This window comes from Apostichopus japonicus, chromosome 17, assembly GCF_037975245.1.
Source record: "Apostichopus japonicus isolate 1M-3 chromosome 17, ASM3797524v1, whole genome shotgun sequence".
NCBI lineage: Eukaryota > Metazoa > Echinodermata > Holothuroidea > Aspidochirotida > Stichopodidae > Apostichopus > Apostichopus japonicus.
In genome coordinates this window covers 30,660,528-30,688,272 of record NC_092577.1, presented here as the reverse complement: position 1 = coordinate 30,688,272, position 27,745 = coordinate 30,660,528, and the positions used below count along the sequence as shown (strand labels likewise).

At 40.4% G+C, this 27,745-nt stretch overlaps 1 protein-coding gene across 3 annotated transcripts; it reads right to left on the bottom strand.

Annotated features, from left to right (window-relative positions):
• Positions 1 to 52: 52 nt before the first annotated feature.
• Positions 53 to 26,439, bottom strand: LOC139954901 (uncharacterized). 3 transcript variants are annotated; one of them, XM_071954882.1, is made up of 18 exons: positions 26,280 to 26,439; positions 23,203 to 23,343; positions 17,787 to 18,762; positions 17,280 to 17,421; positions 16,469 to 16,590; positions 15,931 to 16,247; positions 15,023 to 15,085; positions 13,803 to 13,970; positions 12,973 to 13,162; positions 12,345 to 12,418; positions 12,097 to 12,311; positions 11,324 to 11,483; positions 10,370 to 10,486; positions 9,395 to 9,508; positions 8,614 to 9,020; positions 7,680 to 7,836; positions 5,322 to 5,610; positions 53 to 4,407 (listed from the first exon to the last, which is right to left on the bottom strand). In XM_071954882.1, exons 2-18 carry the CDS (start codon positions 23,341 to 23,343, stop codon positions 3,239 to 3,241), a joined length of 4,821 nt encoding a protein of 1,606 aa, XP_071810983.1. In that variant the 5' UTR covers positions 26,280 to 26,439; the 3' UTR covers positions 53 to 3,238. The 3 variants fall into 3 exon arrangements, with proteins under 3 accessions (XP_071810983.1, XP_071810985.1, XP_071810982.1); XM_071954884.1 differs by having other exon boundaries at positions 12,097 to 12,317; positions 12,360 to 12,418; XM_071954881.1 differs by having other exon boundaries at positions 12,097 to 12,418.
• Positions 26,440 to 27,745: the final 1,306 nt, after the last annotated feature.

Genomic DNA, 27,745 nt, shown 5'->3' with positions numbered 1-27,745 from the left:
AACATTCCATATTCACTGGATCATAACCATATATTAAACTGACAACAGTAAGCAAGGTTTTCCTTTGTTTATTTTTTACAATTTGTACAGCGTGACACCAAGTCGATGATGCAAATAGAACAGGTAAAAAAAAAAGACAATGTTACAAAGATCGGTTAGACAATTAACCCAGGTATAGGAAAGGAAACCATGACTACAAAATGCATTTGAATAATACCTGATTGGAATTAATATTTACAACTATCAACAACTGTATGGTCCCTTTCCAACCCAGGAACCCACTCACATAATCTATTACATTTTCCCATCCACCCCAAACATCTTTGAAATATCCCACAACGCTCTAAATGCATACCAGGCATATTGGCGAAATGAACTTATTACTTTGTCACTTTGAAGTAAGTGAGCCTCGCAGCCATTTACAAGACCCTAATTAGTAGCCTTTTTCATTTTCTAGCTAAAAGTGGCATTAATGAACAACATTTTGCTTTCTGTGTCCTCATCAAATGGTTTCCCATTTCTCACTGGCATTTTAATTTTTATAATTACATATAATATGGTTTTGTCCTTTATAGTTGAGGCCCATCCCGTCTGTATTATAAGTTTTCATGTTTGCAACGAGTTTAAAATCCCTTCAACGAGTTTAAACTCCCTTAACAAAGTGCAGGAATTAAAATATTGATAGCGTTCAACAATTAGGGACATATGACATGTTTTTCTTGGCGGGTGCTATTCCACAAATCCCCCTCCCTCCCCCCTCTCGCTATTAACCTTGATTGTGTTTCACTTACTTCAAACAACAACATTTAACATTGCATTTGAGCTTTCACCGCACAGATGGAAGCATTCTCATCTATTCTTGCATTCCCGTTTTTGGTTGCCAGGGCAACCTTGCTTGGTTACATTTCTATTTTACCAATTTTGTAACACCACTTATCACCAAACGACAAGTTTGTCTCAACAGACCAGATTCATATGTCTATAAGCAAAACAGCACCTTTTTTTTATCATATTGTCAGCAAGTTTTCCAAACCTTCAGAATATATTCGATATCAAATCTGCAATGTATCAAACTCAAAACACTGTCCAAGACCTGTTTTCACCAAGCGAAATCTAAATTCAACATTTTGTCGCCCAGAGTTTGGCATTTGGCATTCATCACATCGACAATTTATCCATTATTTGTAATGTTACTTGAATGGTCAAGCTAGATAAATTTTGATATTTTAATATTGAATTAATTGAACAACTCATATCAAAGAGCTGCTTTTTAACATGCACATAAACAATTCGCAAGCTTGTTACTATACATTGCACATATAATGTACATAAGCGGTATGTGCATGTGAAACATAAGAAGTGTTAACCCTCCAGAGCGGGACAGTAGCCACAGGGATGGGGTGGGGGGGGTGGGAATGTGCCACCGCCCCCAAGTTTGTCCATACTTTATTCCAAAATGGGGGGCGTGGCATTCCCACCCCCCCCCCACTTTTATAATACACACTTACAAAGTCTTATACACTGGCAACAACTTTAACTTCTACTACACTCATGCAGTTAAAATGATATAAATGATAGCTCACTTTTGCATTTTAAGCATTCTTACCACACACAAGAATTTCTCAAAATGGGAGGAGAAACCCATTCCCTTCAGACACCTTCCCAGGACGGATATCAGCCAACTTTTGTGACCCCCCACCCCCTGAAAACTGAGGGGGGAGGGGGAAAGGAAGGGAAGGGCAAGAGATTAACCCAAATAAAACTTGTTTACTAGGAGCAGTAAAATTAAGATGTAACCCTGTGAATATCTTAGGTTAAAAATCACCTTATTATCTGCAAATATTATTAGGCTTGCTTCCATGCAGTGCAGTTTTGATAAATGCACAGCAGAGAGCAGTTCCCAACATATTACATTCATCTGAGAGTACAATTATGCTATAAAGGGTAACATAATTTTGCAAGAGTTCATAGCTATTTAAAATGTCCCCAATATTGTTTTTGCATCAATCGTATTGACACTTTCCTCGTACAGTAATACTCGGTTTGAACGACTCCCATCGAATCACATTTTTATCTCAACATTTTCTCCCTCCCTCAGAGTTGCCATTTTAAGTCTGTTTTACAGTTTACTATTGCATATAAAGATTTGGAGGAATAAATTATCTTTTACACTGGCAGACAAAATGCAGAAGTCTTTCTCAAATTGCCAAAACGGGCGACTCTCTCAAAGACACGATACTTATGACATCACGACATCGAACAGAATTTAACGAGTTACCAATCGAATGGACAAGTGCCCTCCCATCCATCCCTACTGGTTTATGACATTAACCTAAGAACGAGCTTGTCTTGATGCAGATAAAAGCCACACGAGCGAGACACTTTCAGTGTAAACAATCCATTAAAAAGCGAAATGTAGAAGGCAGTTTAGAGAGAGATGAGAGGGCCAAGATTCTTTGCTAAACCTCACATATTGCAATTCTCAAAAGAAGCTTTGGGTGTGTATTTACCGGCAAAAATTATACCTTCGCAGCTTTGGAAATTGGTTGTGGATTAATACTTATACAAAAGAATTCTATGGTTCATGACAATATCCCATATGTTTAGCAAATTTTAACGACTTCTGCAAAATGAAAAGTTGTCGGAGATATATATTATTCATCCAACTGGTGACATCACACATTTTGGAATGTTACATTTGAATGTTGTTCCTTCAAAGGTTACACTAATACAAGTTACAAACCTTTTTCATACTGAACTATGCACAACACCACCCTCTGTGTGTCTGAAGGGGTCAAATATGGCAAGTTTTAATTGCGTTTAAAACGTCGAGACAATTTTATAACGCTGATTTCTTCAAAGGAAGAAGATGCTTTCAGATTGCATAATTCAGAGAAATTGACTAGGTAATCATTTTCAATTCCAAACCAATATTTCATTTCAAAATCATTACATTTCTGTATAAAAACTGTCATTTTTGGAAGAGATTTCTGGAGTATTGTTTGTTTTTCTTTTCCTTTTTTCCCCTTTCTGTGGAAAGGAGAAAATCTTCACTAGGAGATAATCCTGAAAGTAATGGATCTTTATTCCTGCCATATAGAGGGAGCTGTTCGAATGTCAACTGCATGACCATGAGTCTCCGGGTCCACGGCACCTACGGGACCTCCTTCCTTCTCTTCCTCTCCGATTGTAACACAATAAATCCACTAGTACTCTTGACACTCACTGGCCACTTTTCTTATGGCCCACCAAAGCCTCTTGGACCCCAGCCTTGACCATTATTTCTGGGGTCCATCATACGTTGCGGTCCCGGTGGATGAGGGAAGGGCCTTCCTCCTGGTTCCCCCATACCGGGTCCCTGCCAATGGAAAGGTGGCATATTTGGTCCCATCGGAGGGGGAGGAGGCGGAGGAGGAGGGTTCATGTTGGGACCAAAATTTGGCCGAGTTGGTTCGTAAATGTTTTGACCCTCCCTGAGATGGTGGGCCCTGTCCACCTCTTCTCCCAGCGGTGTCATGCCGCTGGTACTGGAATCGGCGGGTACCTTCAAAACGCCTGCCTCTTCCCCGGTGGGGTCGCCCACTAATTGTTGGGGGTCTGCTAACGGGTCCGTATGTTGAAGGGAGGCCATCTGGTTGGTGGCCCTACTGATTTCCGATTGCAACGATTCAATCTGCTTGTCCAAGAGCGCTTTCTTGGCTTCCTCGACCTGCCGCGTGAGCTGTATCAGTAGCTGCTGCTGCTCCGAGAGGTCAGAATCGCCCAGAGATGACAAGAGATTCTGTGTCAGGTTTGACGCGGCATCGGCGGCCGTCGCGATCTCGGTCACCCCGATGTCCGTGATGTTACCGGAGACATTCTCCAGCAGTTGGTTCAACTTGTCCACGTCTGGCGTATCCTGAGACGTGCTCTGTGAGTCTCCTTGGTATTGCTCTGAGGGATTGGTAGGAGAATACGGTTCGTCTCCTCCGTCCTTGGACGCCTTCTGGACGTTACCCTCCGCCAAGTCGTCCAGGACGTCCGTGGGGTCGTAGGGGGCCTCTCTCTCCTCCTGGCTGGGGGAGTAGGGCTCTATTTCTTCCTCCTTCATTTTGGAAGGGTCGACGTTTCCATATTGGGCGACGATGGGGTCGGACATCTGCCCCTCGGGGACGTATTCCGCATCCGTGCTCTTCACCCGCTTCACCACCGGAGGCAGGTATCTCTTCTCCTCTTCGTCCTTCTTAGCAGCGGTCTTCGCAGACGACTCTGGCAGTGGTCGTTTTGAGCCCGCATGGACGGCCTCTTTGTTCAGCTTCTGCTGCCTCGGTTGCACTTGGGTGGGTGAAATCTGACTAGTGTTGCGGGTTTTATCCTTATGTATGATGATCAACCCCAGCAGCATGTGAGGCCTTGTTTCCGACAGACCTGCAAAATCAGAGAAGATATTAAAAGGCTTTTTTTTCTAAAAGACTTTCACTTGGTAAGAATTAAAGTTAAAGTTTGACTGAATGAATTATTGTACACTTGTATATCATAATGAACTAAAAAGAGATAGAGTCCCTACCAGATTGTTCCAATAGCATCTTGTAGTAAGAGTAAAACACTGAGTACCAGTTATAGTTTAAGAAAGAAATAGAGTATCAAAATTTTTTGGAAAAGAAAACATTAAAGCCTAGATTCAACAGACTACAGATGGCTGGAGGCCGAGGTGGACGGGAAACAAAATCCCCAACATTTGCAGAAGGAAACCGCAACATGGTGGACGAAAGATACAATATTAATACTGAACAACTAACATACTTGGCTGACTAAAACTTTGGTTCGCAACAGGGAACCATTATGTAGTGTTGTAGTTATGGAGTCCTGCGCTATTATCTACACTGGATTTCCAAAACTGTCACGAGTACAAATACGGGAAAAGTACGAAAATGAGAAGGGAACGAGCATGAGTAAGAGTATGGGACAAGTAGGGTATAAGTTTGGGTCGAGTACCGATATGAGTACGGGATGAGCATGGGTACGAGTACCGGTACAGGTACGAGCATAATCCATGAGGTCCGGTACGAGTACAGGCAATGATGCCAGAACACAAGCAAGTTACACAGACTTACCATGAATCTGGAGATTAGCATTTTGCATTTCTGTTTTGTATAAAATTTAAGTAACTCTCAAGTCTCCAATGTTAATTTTGATGCGATTCATATCAACAGGGTATATAATCTAGCATATTTTTGGCCCTGCAATATATATTTAAAATGGTCATGTGAAAGGTCATGAATCTGCTTATCACTACCATCATTCAAAGAGAAAGAAAAAAAGAAGCCTACTTTATTTCTTACCTGGGCCTTCAAAAGGCAGAATGTTTTCTGGAACAGGTTTGTGCGATGGTAATGGCAAGATGTAGAAGTCTTTGATGAGCGGCTTCTCAAAGCCGCCGACGACCCCTATACGCTCTCTGGTGCTGAAGTAATTAAAGAGGTTGCCATAGAGACCTTTGTCCTCCTCGTGAGCCACGTGAAAGCGGAGGACGGTCAGCTCTGTCGAACCAGCGGATTTGAGCTTGTTAAAATAATCCCAGACAGTGTGAAACGGAATCCGTCCTCGGATCTCCAAGCTGTCCGGGAACAGCTGTCAAAGATGGAAAGAGTTAAACTTTCAGAGGCAATTTTGACTTTGTGGTTGGGATCGATTAGCTAACAACCTAAACATCTCAACTAACTGGTATATACCTCCACAGGCCTGAAAATGTTTGTTCATAACTCTTCAAAGACTATTTTCGTACTTTATTTATTAGGTAGTAAGACCATCACATCAAAGTGGCATTTTCGTGTGATAGAGTATTTTGTATGGATAGTTGGCCTATTAAGGAAAGAATATAAGATATGGCATTTCTGGCAACATAGTTGCCTTAAAAAGCAACACAGATACCATCAATAAGCTGAAACATTACTAACAGAAGCCATTGTGGTACACAGATCCATTCACAAGCTACACAGACAGATTACATTTACAAGTTCTGCAAATACCTTTACAAGCCGCCAAACTACCTACATATAAACTTTGTTGATATAGGTACTAGCTACAGAGATATCAGTGAAGTCCAACAACCACAACATGAGAGCCCTCCCTCTGTCTACAGAGTAGTGCCATTAGATCTTTATACCTCTTCTTGATATCAGCATAAAGGTTAGTTCAGATTACTGTACCAAAAGAGCTATTGCTGCTGCCCCTTCTCTGTGGAACAGCTTCCAGAACATGTCAAACACGGTCCATCTCTTGCTTCTATTAAACGCTCTCTCAAGACTCATCTGATGAAAACTGTTTAATTAATTGTTCACTGTTGCCCATTTTTGCTTGCATTTTTGTCTTGTACTTTGTTTACTTTTTTTTTGCTGTCGCCTTTTTTTGACGAATACTGCCGCATTATAAATTAGTGTTTGCACGGGTTATCCGGGTACCCGGGTACCCGCCCGACGCGACATTATCCGGTTCCTAATTTATGACCCGAATCCTACGCAAAGTGTGACTTAAAAAAAAAAAAAAATGGCAAACCAACGGTTAGGCAGATTTCCCATTGACATAGTGTGGTGTTAGGCTACAATGTGGTCAAAGATAACAGCAATAACGAAGGTACCCGCCCGACGCGGTACTACCCGGTTCCTAATTTAATACTCGAATCCTACGCGAAGTGTGATTGTTTTAAAGAAAAAAAATTGCAAACCGATGGTTAGGCAGATTTACTATTGACTTAGTGTGTTGTTAGGCTACCAAGTGGTCGAAGATAACAGCAATAACGAAAGCTTTCCATAGATATCTTATAACTGCGTCACAATTTCAGTTAATAATCAGATGGCTAGGCTAGATTACCCCCATTGACTTAGTGTGGTGTTAGGCAACCATGTGGTCGAACGTAACAGCAATAACGAAAGAATTCCATGGATGTCTTATAACTGCGTCACAACTTCAGCAAATAAACAGATGGTTAGGCTTAGCTAGATTTTTCATTGACTTAGTGTGGTGTTAGGCTACCATGTGAAAGAAATTATTATTTATTCATTCGTTTATTTCATAGAATGAAAGGCTGACAAGGAATTTTACAAGATGTTTACGGATTATAGACGGGATAACTAAAAAATAGTAATCGCAAGTGGCTTTTTACTAATCGTTTTTTTCTTCCAAATGCGATCAAATTGCGCGTATCGCGCAATCTCGCGGCTAATGCGACCCCTGGGCCTGCATAATAGATAGAAGTAGTAGTAACAACTGTTTAAGAGCTACATTGGATATTTATGTGGTTTGATCCAATAGACGTGCACAAGCGAGCATAAGCAGCGGCGGCAGTGCGATGTTAGTAGTAATGCTAATTATAATTAAATAATTAATTTACTAACAAGTTAATGAAAGAAACAAAAGCAAATAAAAATTATTGAGGAAGGTTTGATACCTCATCTTACACCTACGTATTTGAACATGAAAACAGTGTCAGTAGAGAATATAATGCATTTATTATAGCATTCAATATGTAATTTCTTGATAATCGTGATACACAATTTTTCCGGGTACCCGGATACCCGACGGGTAACGGCCCTCGGGTACCCGGTTCCCGATTTTTGGACCCGTGTAAACACTATTATAAATGTCTATTATTATTATGATGATATCAGAGAGTATTTCTTTCTAAACCAATCACAACTAACCTCATTCAAGATATCGATCGGTCCAGAGACGTGATACGCTGCAGCTACAAACTTGGCCACGTCCTGCATGTTCAAGAATCCCTTCCAAAATGATTTAACTTTCTTCTGGGGTTTCTCATGGGTTGGAGGTGTCTGAGGGGGTGTACCAGGAGGGGTCCTGAAGAGGGGGAGAAAACAATATTAAAACAATACAAGATTTGAATCTATCCACCCAAGTCTTCTTCTTACACACGTTTCCCTATCCAGGCTCCTTTTTCGGAACAGGAGCCGTATTCATCCAAATTGAAACTTGTTGTAAATGTTTGTATTACGACATTTACTCGGAAATCAACAGATGAGTGATTCCAGCTCGGGTTAAAACTGCCAAAGTGAAATGGAAGTGTCAAATGAGTGGTTATAGCGTATAGCCATCCCCCTCGATATTGACTGTGCCTGTCTAAGGAAAGGTCTAGTTGAAAGGCTTGTTGGAGTTGTACTTTTGGAGGATTAACAAAGAAACCACCCATTGCTTTGGTTGCTGTTGTAACAGCAACACTAGTGTACGTCGTGTGTGTGCTGGGTAAAAATGATTTGTTGTGCTGAAACATCCAAGCGGATAAAATTCATAACATATGGTCCACCCCTGAACCAGGAGTCTTAAATTCATGACATTTGGTCCACCCCTGAACCAGAGGGATCTTAAATTCATGACATATGGTCCACCCCTGAACCAGAGGGATCTTAAATTCATGACACATGGTCCACCCCTGAACCAGGGGGTCTTAAATTCATGACATATGGTCCACCCCTGAACCAGGGGGTCTTAAATTCATGACATATGGTCCACCTCTGAACCAGGGGGTGTTAAATTCATAACATATGGTCCACCCCTGAACCAGGGGGTCTTAAATTCTTAACATATGGTCCACCCCTGGACCAGGGCCCGGTCACTCACCTGGCCACTAACTCCTTCACTACTGCTGAACTCTTCTTTTCCTTCTTTGCGCCTTTCTTCCCTTTCGTCTTTTGCGTCTTTTCCCCTTTGACCAGCTGTTTCCTCTTCTCCATCCTCTTGGCGACCAATTTCCGGGCCTCCTCTTCCTCCTGCCTCTCCAGCTCCTCAGCCTTTGAGACCTGCCGTTTCACCTTGGCCTTCTTCGACCCCGCCGACTTTTCTTCCGGGGGAGCCGCTCTTCCGGTGCAGATCTTACAGTTCAGATCAAACAGGTGGGATCGGTGCTGCTCTGTGGTATCTGCGAGAAGTACCGCTTCTGCAGTCGTGCCGGAGGATGAAGGGGTTGTGACTGTCCCCCCGGGGCTCTTCATCTCGACGGGGAGGGGCGAGTCACGACCAGTATTTACCTGCGTTAAGATTACACACACACATCAACAGAAATAAATAGTCACCACCTCCCCGACAAAATTCAAAGCAGGGTTTGGTTAATAAAGTTCTGAAACACTTAATAAACATTAATAACTTCCCAAATGCTGATATTCACAGTAGGCTAGGCACCTAAGCTATGATAAATGTGTGGTAGGCTAAGACATTAAATTCTGTGTTGTGTCAAATGGTTTTGTTCAGCCAGCTTTTGATAAATTTTCAATTTTGTTCTCAACAGTTGATAACATGAATAACTTCTGTCAAATGCTGATATGCCAAGTAGGCTAGGCTAGATGCAGCTGCTATGATGATGTGCGGTAGGCTGAATTTGAGAATTCCAGCAGGGCTTTGTTACCTGTAACGAGCTCAGATCATCAGCCTCCGTCACCTCAATCTCTCCTTTATGTGTTTTCTTGATGATGGGGACCTCCTTGCGTTCTTCCTCCACCTGTACGATCATCTCCAAACTCTGCACGGTCAAGAAAGTAAAAAATAAAATAAAAATCTTCGAGATATTGTATTTCTATTGTATTTTTTTCCATAGAACCTTGTATTTTTTTTGTGTAACACATAACATATGTATACAAACCATTTGGAAACATGATAGCTGAAATCTGATGAAACCTGAACACTTAATATATTTTCTTTTTCCTTACTGACTTCTGTTTGACAGAAGTGATTAATCTTTTATAATCTGGAAGCCATACATCAATTTCAAAGCGTGCTTTGAAAAAAAAAAACAGATAATACTGCCACCCAACAATAAGAATTGGAAACACAAAAGTGTTCTAGTAGGCAAAGGCCACGATCCAAAAACTAACCTGTAAAAATCACAGAATGGAAGGATGGACATCCCTGCCTTTTGTAACAAGGTACAGCAAGGATTTTATTCTAGTAGTCACCAGGACAACCATGCCTTATGATTTGGTTGTCCAAACAGCAAATTTGTTCCCCCCAAGACAAAATAGCAATGACCAATATGTAGACTGTAGGAGATATGTGTAGGTTTGGTGAATAGAACACCGATATGTACACTGTATGAGAGATGTGTAGGTGTGGTGAATAGAACACCAATGTGTACACTGTAGGAGAGATGTGTAGGTTTGGTGTATAGAACACCAATATGTAAACTGTAGGAGAGATGTATAGGTTTGGTGAATTGAAAACCAATATGTACATAGTAAATGAATGGTACACCAGCTTTGAGGATGATACCAAATTATCATTTAACCTAATTATGGGTATTTAGTTACAATGCAGACTGAATTTGATGTGAACTACTAGATTATCATTAAATATTAGCCCTGTGCAAAGAGTACAGCAGACGTACGTGTTTGGCTTCCCGTTCCCTCCACTGAGCCAGCTCCTTGGAGGCCAGCTGTTCAGATGACATCTGAACAAGTTTAGCTGGGTCAATCTTCTGTTGTACCACCCTTCGGAACAAACCCTGTCGGAGGACAAAACGGAAATTAGTTGCTCTGTTAAAGTAGCTGGTTTGCTTGTGTGGTGTCAGGTTTCATGTTCTATACTTGCACGTGGTCCCAAGTCCAGTTTGGGGGGGGGGAGGCGGTTCACACATAAAACGTCTCCCAGTCTTGCACTCATCTGGCATGCAGGCCTAATCCTTGAGCAGCCTACCCTTTTGTTATTCCAGATACGGTGAGATTCTCATTCTATCTGAGCCTCTACTCCAACCAGTGTTTCACTCTAATTCTCATACAGACTTAATTGAGTAACACCTGCAAAATTACTAGTTATATTTTGGTCAGATCATATTGTTGAATCAAAACAAAACCTATACCTAACGGACACTCCTAAACCTACCACACATTCAAAGCAACTGTGCATGACTTAAACCAACTCTCTACAATCAGCAAATGTAAAACGACACACTTCACAGCTTTTCTACTCCACTGATTGGGAATGGGGGTGGGGGTGGGAGTGGGCCATTACTCAGAAGTCTTTTTTCTTAGATCTAACCAGGATATATTGTCTCAAAGCAAAACACCTCACTCATTAATTAAATGTATACCCTTCAACTAGAACACTCCATTCAATTAACATCATATTCCATCACACTTCTGTTTTGGTACCTTACGTTGTGAAGCCATTCTGATATTCATTTAATAAATAATGTCCATATTTTTTAGATGATCATCTGTATAACATCAGTGTTTTTGTTTGGCTTTGAAGATTAATTCATACTTTCATACCATATCCCTCAGAATTCATCAATAAACATATCTTCATCTTCCATCACATGACATGCCGGCGGATGAATTACCTTATTTTTGGTATCTCGGAGGTTGAAGATGAGGGTACGATATTTGGCTTTATACTTCATCCCCGTATCTTTGTGTAACTTGAAGAGGGCTTCCTCGATAATATTTGCCGTCTTCGTGGCCTCTTCGGGGGTCGTCTTCAACTCGGTCGCGCCCTTCAATCTACAAAAAATCACCACACAAAAGAATTCAAAGATACAAGAAAATGTCTCATCTCTTTTTCTAGCCTCAATGGAATATCAGAAAAGGCTAGTCAAACACTCCTCTACCCATGACGTCTGCCCCCCCCCAAATAAACAAACACACTAGTATGCAGGATCCCCCACTGCACAAACAATCCCCACCCTAAAAAGTAGAACCACTACCTACAAGCAGAACACCACCTACAAACAGAACACCACCTTCAAACAGTACCACCTTCAAGCAGAACACCACCTACAAACAGAACACCACCTACAAACAGAACACCACCTTCAAACAGTACCACCTTCAAACAGCACCCAGGCACTGGCAGAGTCCTCACATAAATAGAGAACCAGGAATCACAAACAGACACCCCCCCCCACCCACCAACAAAACTCCAACCTACATACAGAAGCCCCACTCCCACTCACAAACTGCATCTACATATATTCCCCACCCTACAAGACATCCCCAACCTACCAACAGAACCCCATACTACATAGTGTCCCCTCCATACATGCTAACACACTGCCCAGCATCCCCACTCGGGTAAGAAAATACGCTACAGATGAGGAACGGTCGGATATTTTACCTGCTACAGAGCGCATCGGACAAGCTCTTCTTCACATTCTGCCTCACACCCTCCGAGGACGACTGTGGAGTGCTACTCTGTTTGCTGCCCTCGCTCTCCGAAGACCTCCTCCTCTCCACCGTCTTCTCCGAATCCACCTTTTTGGGTTCCTTCGTGACGACCTCCTTCACCGGTGACTTTTCAGCAACGTCTTTGCTCTCTCTCCTCTCCTTGCTGCTCTCTCTCCTCTCCTTGCTGCTCTCTCTCCTCTCCTTGCTGCTCTCCTTGTGATCTTTGCTCTCTCTTCGTTTCCAGGGGTCTTTGCTGTCTCGCCCTGTTTTGGCTGATGGGGGGGGGGGGGGTGAAAAGGATGTGTGGAGGAAATTTGTAAAACCTACTTACTGACGTAAAAAATGAAATCTAGTATAAATGTTCTGAAAAGAAAATGGTATCGAAAGATGCTTACCAATAGCTCTGATAAATTACTGACAGGGGAAAGGGAGGGGGAAGGGGGATTGTGACACATCCAAATGTAGTGGTACCTCACTGAGTATTCTAACTCCCTCTCCTAGGCTACCCAAAGGTAGAAACAAGCTGCAAGCACCCCATCCCTACACTAAGCTCAGTAAGACATGAAATTGCTACTGGTACCTTAAAGTTGTAACTGCCTGTCTCAGGATGTAAGCCTCACTTGTGTTTGCAACAAATGTTAAAACAAAAATTTGACTAATTATTCCATGATAAACCATAAAAGACAACAACCCAATGAAACTTTTGAATGAACTTCTATGAATTTACTTCCTCGACTCCCACAGATTATGCGAGTGAAGATAGATGAATCTCAGTTTTCAAAACGAATGCTTTTGAATATTTTTCGGACAAATGGTGGCAACTTACAGGTGGGTGAGGTGACGATAGGGGGTGATTTCTTGGCTGTCGGAACCAGGACCTCGTAGGTGGGGTGCCTCTCAAGCCAAGAGGGAAGATCCTCAGGGGTTGGTGCAGCCAGTCCCGTCCGTAGCCTATTGGTGTGCTTCTCCACCACTGGTACACGATCTCCTTCGCAGTGTGCCCTTCCTTTTACGTCCTGTGTGTTGAGAATATAAATTATCTCTGTTTTCATTTCTGTACACTGTGAATGTGTCTGCTTCATTAAAACATTAGAGATTATATTATTTGACTGTGTTTTGTCGATTAAGTCTTCAAAGCTTTTTCCAAACAAAACTCCCATAACAATGCAGTTCCTTAGCTTGGCCAGTCTTATTTCAATTGAAAGAATGTAACCAAAATTTTAGCCTTAAAAACTCCCCTTGACCCTGTCAAAGAGCACAACATGTTATAGCAAAGGGCACCCTCTTCAACCCCCTGTTACACCAGTGCTTCCTGCTATCCACCATGTCATACTCATTCAACAGAGGCCGACTGGTGCAAAGAACAGAACTTTACATGTAAAGAAGAAAATAAGGACTTCTCCATGTCCAGGCCGGATATCCAAAAAAAAAAAATGTTAAATACAGATTTCTACCCTAATAATTAGCTCTGAAGACACCTTGGGCGATAGAATGATAAAGAGGGTGGCAGACAGGAATGGGCAGTTCACTAAGAGACGACAGTGCTTAAATGTTACAGAGTGCTCTAAATATAGAAATTGCACGAATTGAGTTCGTTGTGAGGAGTTGTGAAGTAGATAACCGACTATTATGAAAATGTTGTCACAAACCACTTACCCCTGAGGAGTCCCTCTTGAAGCCCTGGGAAAACCATTTCTCTTGGTGGAGCAGTTGGAGCGACTCGACGGCATGTCTCAGGATACACCGGTTACTGCAGTAAACAGTGTTAGGCTTAGCTGTGCTATCGCATCCTGTCATGATACACAATTGTTTTGGCAAAGGGGGCTGCAGGAAATAACAAAACCAAGAAGGTTAAATTAATGTATATCTTAATAATTTAAAGGTCTGTCATAACATGAGTCATCTAAGGGACATAAGTGTGGCCCTTAGTAACCATGGAAACTTGTCACTGAAAATTTTTGCCCAAAAAAGTTCAAATTCAGAACAGAAAAGGACATCGTGTTTCAATACTTCAGTGGTGAAGAAAAGAAAGATCGACCAAGAAGTAGCATCGCTTTCATAGATTTACAAATCAAAGGTTATAAATATGCCAATTAACAGCCAACCGAAACAGACTTCTTCATAATAAACGCTCTACGTAGACATAGTCACAACATTACAAATTTATTGACCAAGCCTATATGAGCTGCTATCAAGATCCACTTGTTGAATGAATGACTGAATGAATGAATGACTGACAGAATGAATGAATGAATGACAGCATGAATGAAAGACTGTATGATGGAATGACCGAATTAATGATATGAATGAATGAATGTATGATGGAAATGAGTGAATTAATGATATGAATGACAGAGTGAATGAATAAAAGACTGAATGAATGAATGACTGAATAACTAAATGACTGAATAACTAAGTGACTGAATGAATGACTGACAGAATGAATAGACTGACTGAATGAATGAATGAATGACAGCATGAATGACTGACTGAATGTGATTGACTGCATGAATGAGTGAATGAATGAGAGTGAATGAATAAAAGACTGAATGAATGAATGCATGACAGAATGAATGAATGACAGAATTAATATATGAGAGCATGAATGAATGATGGATTGACTGAATGAATTATATGAATGACTGACAGAATGAATGACAGCATGAATGACTGAATATAATGGAATGACTGAATTGATGATCTGAATGAATGACAGAATGAATGATGGACTGCATGAATGATTGATTGAATGAATGAATGATATGAATGACTGAATGAATGACAGCATGAATGAATGATTGATTGATTGAATGAATTAATGACTGACAGTATGAATGAATGTATGACTGACTGAATGAAATGTGTACATTGCTTACCTTTGTAAATTTCTTCTTCTTAACAAGGTCAGAGCTGTCCCGCTTTTTAACATCAGTTGTTTCCTGTAAATTAAGACACAATAAGAAGGTAAAAAAACAAAAATTTCATAATTACATTTCTTCCAGAACATCTATCTTCAAACCAACGCACTCCCAACCCCCCCCCTCCCCACCCCTCCCATTACAATCTATTCCCCATTGCAGTATCCCTAACTAAACAGTTTTTAACATTGACCCACAAACACAAACTGAGCTATAACTGTTGATGTTGAGGTGATCCCAATTGCCATGTGACACCTACAGAAACATTGCTCAGTCCTGAAACAAAAATGTGTATGTTGTTATGTTGATCATTGAAGGGACGTTGATGTACATTTTTACAAATCCTTGGCAGTTTGACAAGTTAAGATATAACTTATCTGATATTTAATTGCCAGTACAATGCCAAATGGGCACACTGTCACACATATAGACACAAGAATAGAACCAATGTATTCCCTCTTTATCTGACAAACATTTACACAATATGTGAAAAAAATATGTGAACACAAACTGAATCCATATACCAAGTATATAGTTAGACTACAGTGTCCTTCCTTGAGCTACCGTGATTACTAGCCACAGCCTCAAACACACACACACATGCAATCATACCATGGCCATCACATAAATTTAAGAAAGTAGAACCAAATAATCAAACAGCTTTAACATGTCCAGTTTTAAGATTCCCCCATCAATTCAACAAAATTTGTGACATACTGTTTACATTGTTGTTGCATAATGGTCAGAACTAATCAAATTGCAACATCTTCAACAACTTTGACCCGGTCTGAGGTTCACATAACTAACACCCCCTGCCCCCCCTGCTCCCCTCACTACCTGCAATAAAACACAAAAATGAATCAAACCTTTGAAATAGTTGATGCAGGCTTCACATCTTTCCCTTTCGTATCCTTCCTTTTACTCTCCTCTTTCTTGAGTTCTTCTCCTTTGACCTCTCCACCTTTGACGTTTTGACCTTTGGCCTCACGACCTTCCTTCGATCCATCCTTGGACAACCTTCTACTCGAGGAGGAGCCTTTGTCCTCACTCTTCTCTCTCTTGATGCTATCCCGCCTCTCCCTCTTCACATCTTCTTTCTTCTCCTTCCGTGATTCTCTGTCCTTCTTTTTGTCCGGAGGTGGCTGGCTTTCTTCTTTGATTTTGCGACTGGAGTTCTTGTCACCTGAAAATTGAAAAAAACCCATTATTGTTTGAGGTCTCCATAAGAAAAACCTTGAAGCAGTCATATTACCTGTTTTGTTTCACTTCCGCAAGTTTGTGTCGGCCCACCATCTATCGGGACGTCCGGCAAACTTTGCAGACGTTAAGTGGTCCGACTAGGGATGGGGTGAAAACTGCTACAAAATCCAACGCTGATTGCAAATTATGTTTGGTGCTCCATACCTTTACAGTTGGGACAGAACCACTCCAGGCCTTGGTCTTCCATGTGCTTTCCCTGTTGCTTGGTAACGTTAACGCAGGAGCCATGAAACCAGTCTTCGCATTTATCGCAGCAGATCATGAACCTGCAGAGAATGAAGAAACTTGGTCAAAGGTCACGGCTCTGGCCATTAGCAGGAAGAGAGGGACAAGAAAAGATAGCCAGCTGTGGGATTAACTTTATCCGCCATCTTTATCTAAGTGCATCCCACTATACGGTATAAACACATGGCAAGATCCTGTCTGCGCATACAGTTTACATCCAAGTGATATACCCATATGGCAAACATTCCACAACTTACTGGTTTGGATATTTACGATTGACGAGCTTACCTGTCTCCCCACAACCTTAGCACCACCTTCTACCGTGCCTAGAGGTTGTGGGGAGACAGGTAAGAGAGGAACGAAGTAAATATTCCAAAACTTACTGGTTTGGATATTTACCAGTGACAAGCTAACCTGTCTCCCCACAACCTCTAGGCACGGTAGGAGGTGCTAAGGTTGTGGGGAGACAGGTAAGCGAGGAACAAAGTAACTTTTGGACTTTCCAGACGACAGATGTATCCAGTCAAAGGTTGTCATATTTCATTGGTTGCCATCAAAAAAGTAAAGAAATTTGGATTCATTATTTTTTATAACAAAATACACCTCTGAAGCAAAATGAAACATAACATTTTTTCTTGCCCCATATAATAGAGCTTGTGGAACAAACAGGAGGTCAAAGGTCGTCCACCAAAATAGGTCAAGGCTCGGCTACTTCTACTGGAACCCTTACCTTGAATCGTGAGGTTTCTTACAGATGCACCAGAGTCTTTCTGGGTCTTCGTCTTCGCTCCATTCTGATCCTCCCTCATTTGTGTCTTCATCACCACCTTCCTCTTGACTGGCTTCATCCTCTGAGCTCACCAAACCCAAGTCTAGGTTCCAAACAAATGTATTGAAATACGAAGATAAATTGTATTGTAAAATATCCCCCACACTGAAGGACACTTTAACATATATGGGGGGAACGGAGGAATGGGTATGTCAAACTGCACAGCATTGAAAAGCACTGTGGCTTTAATGGGGCATACCATTGCTCATCGTATGGTCCATCATTGGGGGCACACTGTTACCTACATATATATATGCGGTACACTAAAACACAATGGTTGCTCAATGGGGCATACAATGGGTACACCCTATCAGTGGCCCGTTTTTATCCGTCACTCATTATTTCAAATCAAATACATTTGAATGGAAGAAGCTTTTAAGCTACAATGATATAACCGCCAGAACGCACCTTCAATCTTGAAGTTTCGAGCAGAATTTCTCTTGGGTCTTCTGCCATCAGCACCCTCTGAGCTCTCACCGCCATCATGGGTATCTTTCTTCCTGGAGTTACCGTTTCCCCTCGAATTCTTTCTGTCTCTACGATTTGACTTCTTCTGCGTATGAGCAGACGATCCCTTCTCCCTCTTCTCCTCTTTGATGTCCTTGGACAAGATTTGTCCTCTCTCTTTCCCCTCTGACGACCTCCTATCCTTTGATCTTCTCTCCGTTGAGGACTGCGTCCGACTACCCTCCCTCCCGCCTGCATTCTTCTCCCTCTTTGAACTCTCAGATTGTCTGTGGGGAGTTGTGTCGACTTTTGTGGGTGCTTCCGTCCTTCCTGCGTACGAGTGATCCGCGTGACTGACGTCGAAACCAGGTGACGTTACCTTCTCTTCCTTGCTGGAATGACTGGACTCGTGGCGGCTGGACCTTCTAGTCGATCGCTCCCCCGCCTCCCCATCCTCCCCGACTCCATTTTTCATAGAGTCTTTGCTTGACTCACTAGTCCTCACTGGGAGTTTTCTATTAAGGTTTGTTTTCACCATTGCACTGTTTGACTCGCCATCTTCCTCTGTTGAATGTTCCGTAGATTTCCCGACCCCTTTGGATGATTTCTCATCCCCCGTTTCAGACTTATTCCCTGCATCTATCGTATTATCTGTGGGGTCTTTCTCTGTCCCAGGGATGGCCTCCAACACTTCTCCACTATCTGATGGATCGACGCTGCTCCCATCTGGGATTTCGTCTGGTAAAACTTCTCCCAGGTATTCCTCCTCGTCTTGTTCGACATCGACAATGTTAAACTGTGACGTCTCATTCGTCTCAAATCCTTCGGAGAGTGTTTTTGGTTTTGATGGTTTCGCTTGTAATGCTACTCCGATCTTTCGGAGTTGCTCTGGCGTCAGGACAGAAATCTGGTCGTTAAGGATGTAGGTCACTTGATTCTGTCAACAACAAGAATAGGACTAAAAAAAGTCAAATTTAATAATAAATTTTCTCATTCTTTAGATAACACACACAACAATAAAAACTTCATGAGTACATAATCTGAAAGTACCAGGGGAAAAATAAGGGGGGGGGGTGGGTTGGGAAGAAGAGAAACCAAAAATACTTAACTGGGTTGAAAATGATAACTTACTATACAATACATCATACTTCATTTCAGTTTTTCTGTCAGGAGAGAATACACAGTTCTACGGGTGAATAGTTCATTCATATGATTTCACTGATAGCATCAATTCTGTACAGATACAGTAAGGACTGATCCGTGTACCAAAAGCTATGATTCGTAGCTATTTTCTAATTTCAAGATCTACGGTGCTGGCTTCTTGGACTGAGATTTGATGAAAAACTGACCAGACGGCCTGGATAATTTGTTTTTACCAAGCACAAAGTTTTATGAGTGAGTAATAGTGGTTACATTAATTCAGTTCTCAACAGTTTCTTGCTCCAACACTTTCCATAGTAGGTATTAATCACATGAAAATACAACTTTTTAATAAATTTTACTTTTTAAATTGATCTAGCATAGACTTACAAAAGACTATAGATACAAATGGACGGATTGCTGCATAAAGACAGAGCTCTACAGAAGATTTTGTACACAAATCCTATGTGTGTTACATAAGCATTTAAGATTCAAAACAACAATATTTTGAACAAAGTCAAACCAGAAAATGGCGATAAAATATGAACAACAAATGTGTACATAAGATAAAACAGCATCATGTGGAAAAAGTCATACTTTCAAGTGCTGTACACAATACGCAAACTCAGCAAACGATATGTCCAGCAATGCATGATGCCGGACGACGTTATCCTAGTTTTAAGTGCCGTACTGTGTATGAACTCACCGTAAAAGGTTGTAGAAATTCTATAAGTTACCTCGATTGAAGTTCTTGTAGAGTACAACTACCGTACCTAGCTTTCAATTTTCTTGATAGAATGACGAACAAGTAAACCTCATCAGAGATGCCAGTCTAAATCACAGGAACGTAACAAAAATCATGGCTATTCGGTCTTTCTTGCCAACAGACTCTCGCTTAATTTTGAAAACTGTTTGTAAATCCCTCCAATTCCTTTAGTATGACAAGAGCTTTATTTCCCAACAAGTGTTGTTTCTAATTATTTTACTTCCTTCTTTTGCTATATATAAATATCCATGGAAAGCCAGTCAAGAAACTAAGTCAATAAACATGCTGTTCTTGTCTGATGAGATAAATTAACCTTTAAAGGGGAGCAATACTGCCTGCTTGACTCTTCATATACTTTTGGCATACATATTTAGGCCAACATGATAACCTTTAACATGTCATTCCTTTACGACTTCATTGAATAAAAATAAATAAAATTCCCTGCCCTTATCATGTCGCCATATTGGAGGAGAGGGAGGCAGACAATCAGCTGTTTACGACGTCATACTTGCACGTAAGGGAGTTCCTAAAAATGCGTTGCCAACTTAAATAACATTTACACAATTAATTTTTACCCAACTTGTCAAGACTTTGGAATATTTATAAAAAATGTTAAAAAAACCTTCAAAATTCAAGTAAATGTAAACTATTTATCCAATTTTGGATAGATGCATACGTACGCTAAATGTTGTTTAAACGTAAATCGGTATTTTGCAAGCTGACTGTCAACACAGACGCACAGTGAATGTCCATTGTTTTCCTCTGCAGTCTGGTCTATGGCTCAATCACTTTCTTCTGAAAATTACAATTGTGTTTTTCACACCTTACTTGAATGTTCTATGCAATAGTCGCCTGGGTTAGTGTGTGCCTAACTCATGTTGAATTGCTCGAATGAAAGTTACTTTAATTATCAACAAAGTGATGCTCACAGTCACAGTATGTCGAGCAGTGTTACTATTACTAAGTTATATTGTTACCGGTACTACTGTTGTGATGGACATTGAATGATACACTATATAGGCCAAGGCTATATCTTGTCTGTATACATAACTCAAAATCATTTGGTCTGCAAGATGGCTTCATGATGACTGAAGATATTATTTTTTAGATTTCTGGACAAAACGCCTTTAACCGTTGTAATAATTTGAAAATCTGTTATAGTTTAGTAGTTTCAGCATATACCGTCCATGAGCATTGTTTTGTGTGCAGCGGTACTACCTTCGAATCTGCAGTGCGTGGGTGGGAATGCATCAAATAAACTTGTGATTCCCTAGATACGGAGTTTTAATTGTTAATGGTATCCTCATGATTGTTGATATATATAACTGAATTTTGGGCAATGCTTTAAGGGCTCAACAACAGTTTCCCTTTAAATTATTAAAATGACAATTTTTACTCTGAAGCAACACTCTACAGCTGTCTCACTGAAAAAACATGTTTTTGTTTTGTTTTGTTTTCACTTCTGACAAACCCTGTAACAGATATGATGATCTTAGAGAAAGTCACCATAGCTAGAAATAAGAATTGAGTGCCCCATTTGCGGGTGGATGTTCAATTCACAGACGGGGTATGGGGGAGGGGGTTAAGGGTAGGGTGTGACTCCTGATTTGAGTCGCCTGATCACAGTACATGCATAGCATGAAAAATCCTCACATTGAGTACATACACACATTCCATTCAAGTCACATCCATTCTTTCTTGGTGTTTCTCGGGCAGCTAACGTACCCCATCCCCCCCCCCCACATGATACTAAATAGTTCAAACATGAAAGTGTGTATGAAGAGAATACTAATAGAAAAGAGCCAATTTACCAAATGCCTTTACCCAACATTGTTTCCTTTTCTAGTTTACAAGACTCTGAAAAAATTGTATGAAATTATCAGAAACAATAACAAACTTATACATGTGTACACAAGGACAAGCTACACTTCAGGAATCAGGATGTGTAACCCAAAACTCTCCTCTTTTTACTTTTAGACTGAGATGTATTCCTACTAACTGTACTGCATATAACATATAAGAGCTATCCAGATACTTATTAACAGTCCTGAAATCACACTCTACACTCTTATTACATACTTTCTCTCTCTCTCAGTGTTTTTACACGATTTCATTGTCAACAGCTACTTCTATTCTATACAGACCAAGACTGAAACAATGCATGAAAGCATTCAGGCAGCTTTTGAAAATTCTCAACAGATCTGCATCGTCATCAATTTGGGACATGAATATTCATAATCTCATTCTCTCAAGGCAAGTGTGTTTGATCTGGCAACAAAAACTAGAGAGTTTTTACTTTTTATAAAAACCATAGTAAAGATTAAAAGTTGCACTGTTCTGAATTTAAAAGTCATTTTTGTTTTTTATTTCTGTTCTTGAAACTATTTAAATTTATAAGTATCCACATCTTTGGAGAAAAAAATGCATCTATTGCGACCATTATCATGACCACAATCCTACAGAAAACCATGGTTAAGAATGCAGTTACTTTGGTGACCATGTTATAATACTTGATTCTTGTAATGTTGATTCATGTAATGTTGATTCTTGCACAAAGGTTCTATTCTATTGAGTTAAATTAGTAATAAGGGTCTATGATGGAACGAGTAAAAGCTAGAGAAGGTAAGGGGGCTACAACGGTGTTGGAAAACAACTTTACTATTTCAAGAGACAAGTGAAGATAAACAGTTAATTGGATTGGAATGGGGAGAAAAAATTGTTACTCTTTCCACTCATGTCTCTGACAGGTGTTTTGCATACAGAAATACATAAGAAAAGCGCAACGGATGATACTTTTAAAATCAAACATAATAACACTGATTATCATCAACACCCCCTCCCCTCCCCGCCCCCCATCCCCAAAAAGGAAAAAATTTGATGATTCCTCATGATCAAATATTATATGAGAACTTTAGAGGCAACATATATACTGTAGCAAACAATATTTTCACGGTTTGACGTTTCACTGTGATGGTCAATCATATGTGGACCATGATCCCCTGGAGGCTCTACTTTTGCATTTACTCTCTCTGGGACACAGTTCTTATACTTGGATAAAGTGGTAAACCAACTTGTCTTATCAGAAATAATCCAACCATTGTAACTAAATCTCTTTCAAAAAAACCATATCCATGTTTATGTGAATGCCATCATGCTTTAATTTCATATGTCAAATGACAAAAAATTTGTACCAAAAATGCAAGCAAGTTGTCTGTTTGGTTTACAGTGTCTGCAGAAATAGGAATCCACAAACTTCTTTATTTCTTCCCTGCCAACTATCCAACCCTCTCCATCCCCCCCCCCCCCAAATTCCAACACCAGAAAAAAAATAAAAAATACTCCTGGCATATAACCATTTTTTAATAATTAATAATATTAATAATTTAATAATTATAATATAACCTATTATATAACCAAAACTATCCCTTTTTTGGCTTCATTCTTTATTGATTTTTGCAATTTAAGACAAACCTCTATTTCTGAACCTGCTTCTCTATCTCCTACAGATGCCGTCAGATTCCACGTTGGGAATTCAGAGTCCAATCTTTGTACCACCACATTGGCAGACTGACTGATTACAGGGTTGGACGGTCCAGCTTTGTCATCTTCCATCTTCGACATAAAAAGAGAACAAGGGTTGAATTATCAACAAAAATTGGATAAAAAAATGACCATTACAGGGTGACTTTTTTCATGTATAAGAAGGAGCATTTCTGCCAAACTTGCTCACTGGCGTCTATTTTTAATTATTATTATTATTATTATGTTTTTCTGTAAGGAATCTCAAAAATAGAAATACTGTTAGTTCTGCAATAAGAATTTGTTATTTTTGAGATTTCAAGCAATCACACCTCGGAATGAAAAGTTTTTTGTACAGTTTGAATAGTAAACAAAAGGATTATGTTAGTTTATGAATATGTTCTGACAAGTTGTGGTAACAAAGGTGATTGCATGTGTGGGGAGGATGGAGGGGGAGGGTAAGGGAGGGTTCGATCAAGAAAAAGGATTTTTTTTAACTTCAACAATTTCCTAGCACTTGATTAAAGAAAGAAATAACAAAACTATGCATATACAGTCTAAAAAAAATTACTAATAGCAAACTTGAAATTTTTTAGGACACCATTATAAAATAGACTGCAATTTCAGCCAACCACTAAAATCTCAAACACTAGGCTTTTGGCAGTGCTCATTCTTAGTTCACCAAATGGGCACTATGACTGAAGAAGTTCAAAGTTTTAATATTAATAGCTCTGTAGGAAAGTTGGAGCCCAAAAAATGTAGGGCCTATCACTGATTACATATGGGCATAAGCCTGTTTATATTATTCAAATCATTGCAAGCTGACCTTACCAATGAATTGTATACAAGTCAAAAGCCTAGCTTAGATAATGTGGCCTCAGTTAAACCTGGGTAATATTCGAAAGGTCTAATTACTATTACAACTAATGCACACTAACATTAAAGACCAACTATGGAGACTTTTCGATGAACATAAAATCCCACCATTTTTCATGTATGTAATCCTTAACTGACTCCAATTACATTGCTGTAATTAACTTTACCAATTTCGGACGTTAAATAAGTGAAAAATGGGACGAAAAGTCAGCTTCTATTTCAGACATTCCTGAAACATTCCTAAGACATCAGGTGACCATGTGACGTCAACGTTTGTATACCTCACTCACAACTATACTTTTAGTGTGTAAAGTCGTATACTTGAGCTGCCAAAAACATCAACGATATTACTCCTTTTTCCTCAAAATGTCACAATTCTGTGTTGTTGGAGGTTGCAGCTATACCTCATCCAACAAAAGCATCAGCTTTTTTAGATTTTCGAGTAAAAGAACCGACGTAAAACGCGGCAGACTTTGGATCAAATTTTTGAGATCCACGCGGAAAGATTTTTCAGCACCCGGAGTATCTCATGCCCATGAGTCCACATGCATGACCCTGCTTCTGTGTATGCTGCAAATGTCTCATTCTGTGAAAATTATATACTGTCGATAGCTGTGTCGGACCATGGTCGGACATAGCTAATGTGAAATTGACCGTAAACACGCCCTGGACGTCCTTACATGTAACATTATATCACGCAATTGACAGTAATATATTTACTGTAAGAGATGACCGTATATATATATATACCGTGCCAAGGGTATAGCGTTGTTAGTACATGTACGGTAGTTTATTACAACTCTCGCCGGCGTTGGCTCACAGCATGTGTAAATAGCCATGTTAGGATTTATCTATTTCATTTGTTGTATTCCAGTATCGTGAGTTCGTGATACATGTGTAATATTGTCCGTTCTGTTTATTCCGACATCTGCATGGTCCAAGGAGTTGAATAAAAACGGTAGTATGTAGCGATCGGACGTTTTATTTCGTTAGTGACTGTCTTGTGATTGTGGGATGTTAGTACTGGTCAAGGCCTGTTTCAACTAGACCTAACTCTATGGAATTACACAGACTCACGGTAGTTTTTCGCCCAGGATTGAACAAGAATCGTGGATTAGGATATTCACTGCTAAATTTGTTTATTGACAGGATACTTTTTCTGTGTTTGTATACTTTTGGATATTAAAACGAGTAAGTACTATGTAAGTATATTGTACCGTACGGACCTATTGACGCTACGCTATGTAAAAGATGCCTCCATTTGAGTGGAAATTTTGCTAATAAAATAAGCAATTTAACTAAAATTTCTGCTTATAATTGTCTTAAAACTTGTTGTTAACCTTCATGTGTTCTTGTTTTAAGCTAACAGCTTTTCAAACGCTCGAAATTGGAAGTCAAAAACAGTACAATTGTTCGCTATCTGTGTACAAACAGTGCCTATATCAGCGTTTGATTTTCGCGGTATACAAACTTTGACGTCACACGGTGACCAGAGGCTCCTTTGGGTCAATCTCTGTTTTCAGACATTCCAGAGGTTCATGTCACGTGACTACCCAAAATGTCCATTTTCGTGGTCGTTTTTGATGGGTTATAGTAGGTTTTCGAAGATTATTTTTTACACATGTTGATTATGGGTATGTAAACTCCTAAATTAATGGAAAATCTCAACAACAAAAATTGCCTCCATATTTGGTCTTTAAACAATAGTCATTAGTTCGGCCTAACTATACTGTACAGGCCTTGTTCGGACAGTAACTTTACACCCTGGCAACACGTTACCTTGAACATTATTATTGATTAATAGGCATTGTGTGAAAACATTTTGCAGCATTAGAACAAAAATGACAGGTCCTAGGTTTCTTAATTCTCACTTGGCTTAAGTTAGATCGTTGATGTAACTCTGCGGTAGTGATAGTATTTCGTATGTGGGCCGACTCTGTACCAAAACAAACACATGTGACATGAGTAACAGAGGACAGACGACAGACAGACAACTCAACTGGGTGCAAAAATGGATAGGCCAACCTCGAGGTAATGGAATCGTTACCGTTTGTACGTTAGGCTAACTTTACCTTAATAACTTGTGATCGAAGTTACTACTAATTATTTGAGCAAATAGCGCCCAATGCATGGAAAAATGCGTAATGAATTACCTCTGTGGATCCGTACTAGATCTTGCAACACTACGGAGCAAACATGAGTTCGATCAGTTGAAACTGATGCACATCAGTTGCTAAATTGAGGAGTCGCACTTTCCTCGTTTAGACACTAACAACAGTACAGTAGCTAGCTAGCTGGCCTAGCCCGTGATTAAACTTTGCGTGCAGTGTGCAAAAACGAGTCGGTGTTGATTTTCTAACCTTCAAGGTAAATAACGCAAAACCATGTGTTTTGGTTTTCCATGGGCTGTGTCTGGGACCACTCTGCTGAGAAAAATGCTTCTTTACATGAGTTAAGTTTAATCCGAAGCAGCAGTCTAGGATGGTATTTATCAGTGACGTGCACAGGATATCAGGTGGGGAAGGGGGCGATGAGGGGGAGGAGGAGGGATCGCACATTTCCCCGACTGGGTCTGAACTTCTGTGAAATGGCCAAAGGCGTATGCAGGATTTTACGAAGGAGGGGTACTACAAGAGGAGCATTGCAGTCTATGTTCCTGTAAAGGGGTTAGAAGTTCTCCCCGAAACATTCTGAGGCGTATTTAAATTATAATTTAGGTCTACAAATGTATCTCTAAACGCAAGGTAGTGATAATAAATAACAGCAAACTCCAAAATTTTCCCTACTGAATTTTGGTAGAGACCTGAATATTTATGTAAGGGCCTAATGCAAATGAAGTATTTTGTAAAGGAGTGGTGCTGCCGTGGTGTCTTTGAAGCCAACTCAGCCCATGCATGGAGGGGAGGGGGAGGGGGAGGCTGCTGTGGGGTCTTCCCCCCCCCCCATAAAATGATTTTAGAAGTCGAATGTTTCATTCATTCTGAGGCATATTTTTAGACCATAAGTAAGGTTTGCATAAGCAGCTCGATCTAAACGGAACGTTGTGCTAATAAACAATGAATACTAAAATAATAAGGACTGGGCGTCAACCTGTTTATGGGAGTGGACCAGAGACGACTGAAGGAGTTATATTTTAGTGGGTGGGGGGGGGGGGGCTGTCCTGTGTTCATTTAAGCCATCTCCTATGGAGCGGGGAGTTGGGGATCTTGCCCCAGGGAAAATTAGACTTGGTACATATCATCTATGGCACATTTATACTATAAATTTGGTCTGTAGAAGTAGCCCCAAACGCAAGCAAGGTATTGCTAATAAATACTTTGTGTGAAGTTGCAATATGGGGGAGGGGATGACACCCATAGTAGTTGTCCAATTCTTCCCGGCTGAATGCAAAAATCCCTTCTCCTCGACCCCTTTATACAAACTATTGCCCAGCCTTAGCAAAGGTATTCTTTTTTCTTAGCTTCAGTTCTCCTCCCTGGAGGGTGGTATTGTCAGGTCTGTGGCAATCTCCCAGTATTGAAAGCTTCCCTTAATTGTCGCAGTTTTCACCTCAAGAATATGTGTGCGCAACTTGCGGGGGGGGGGGGGGGCAACCACGAAATATATAATAATGAGCGTT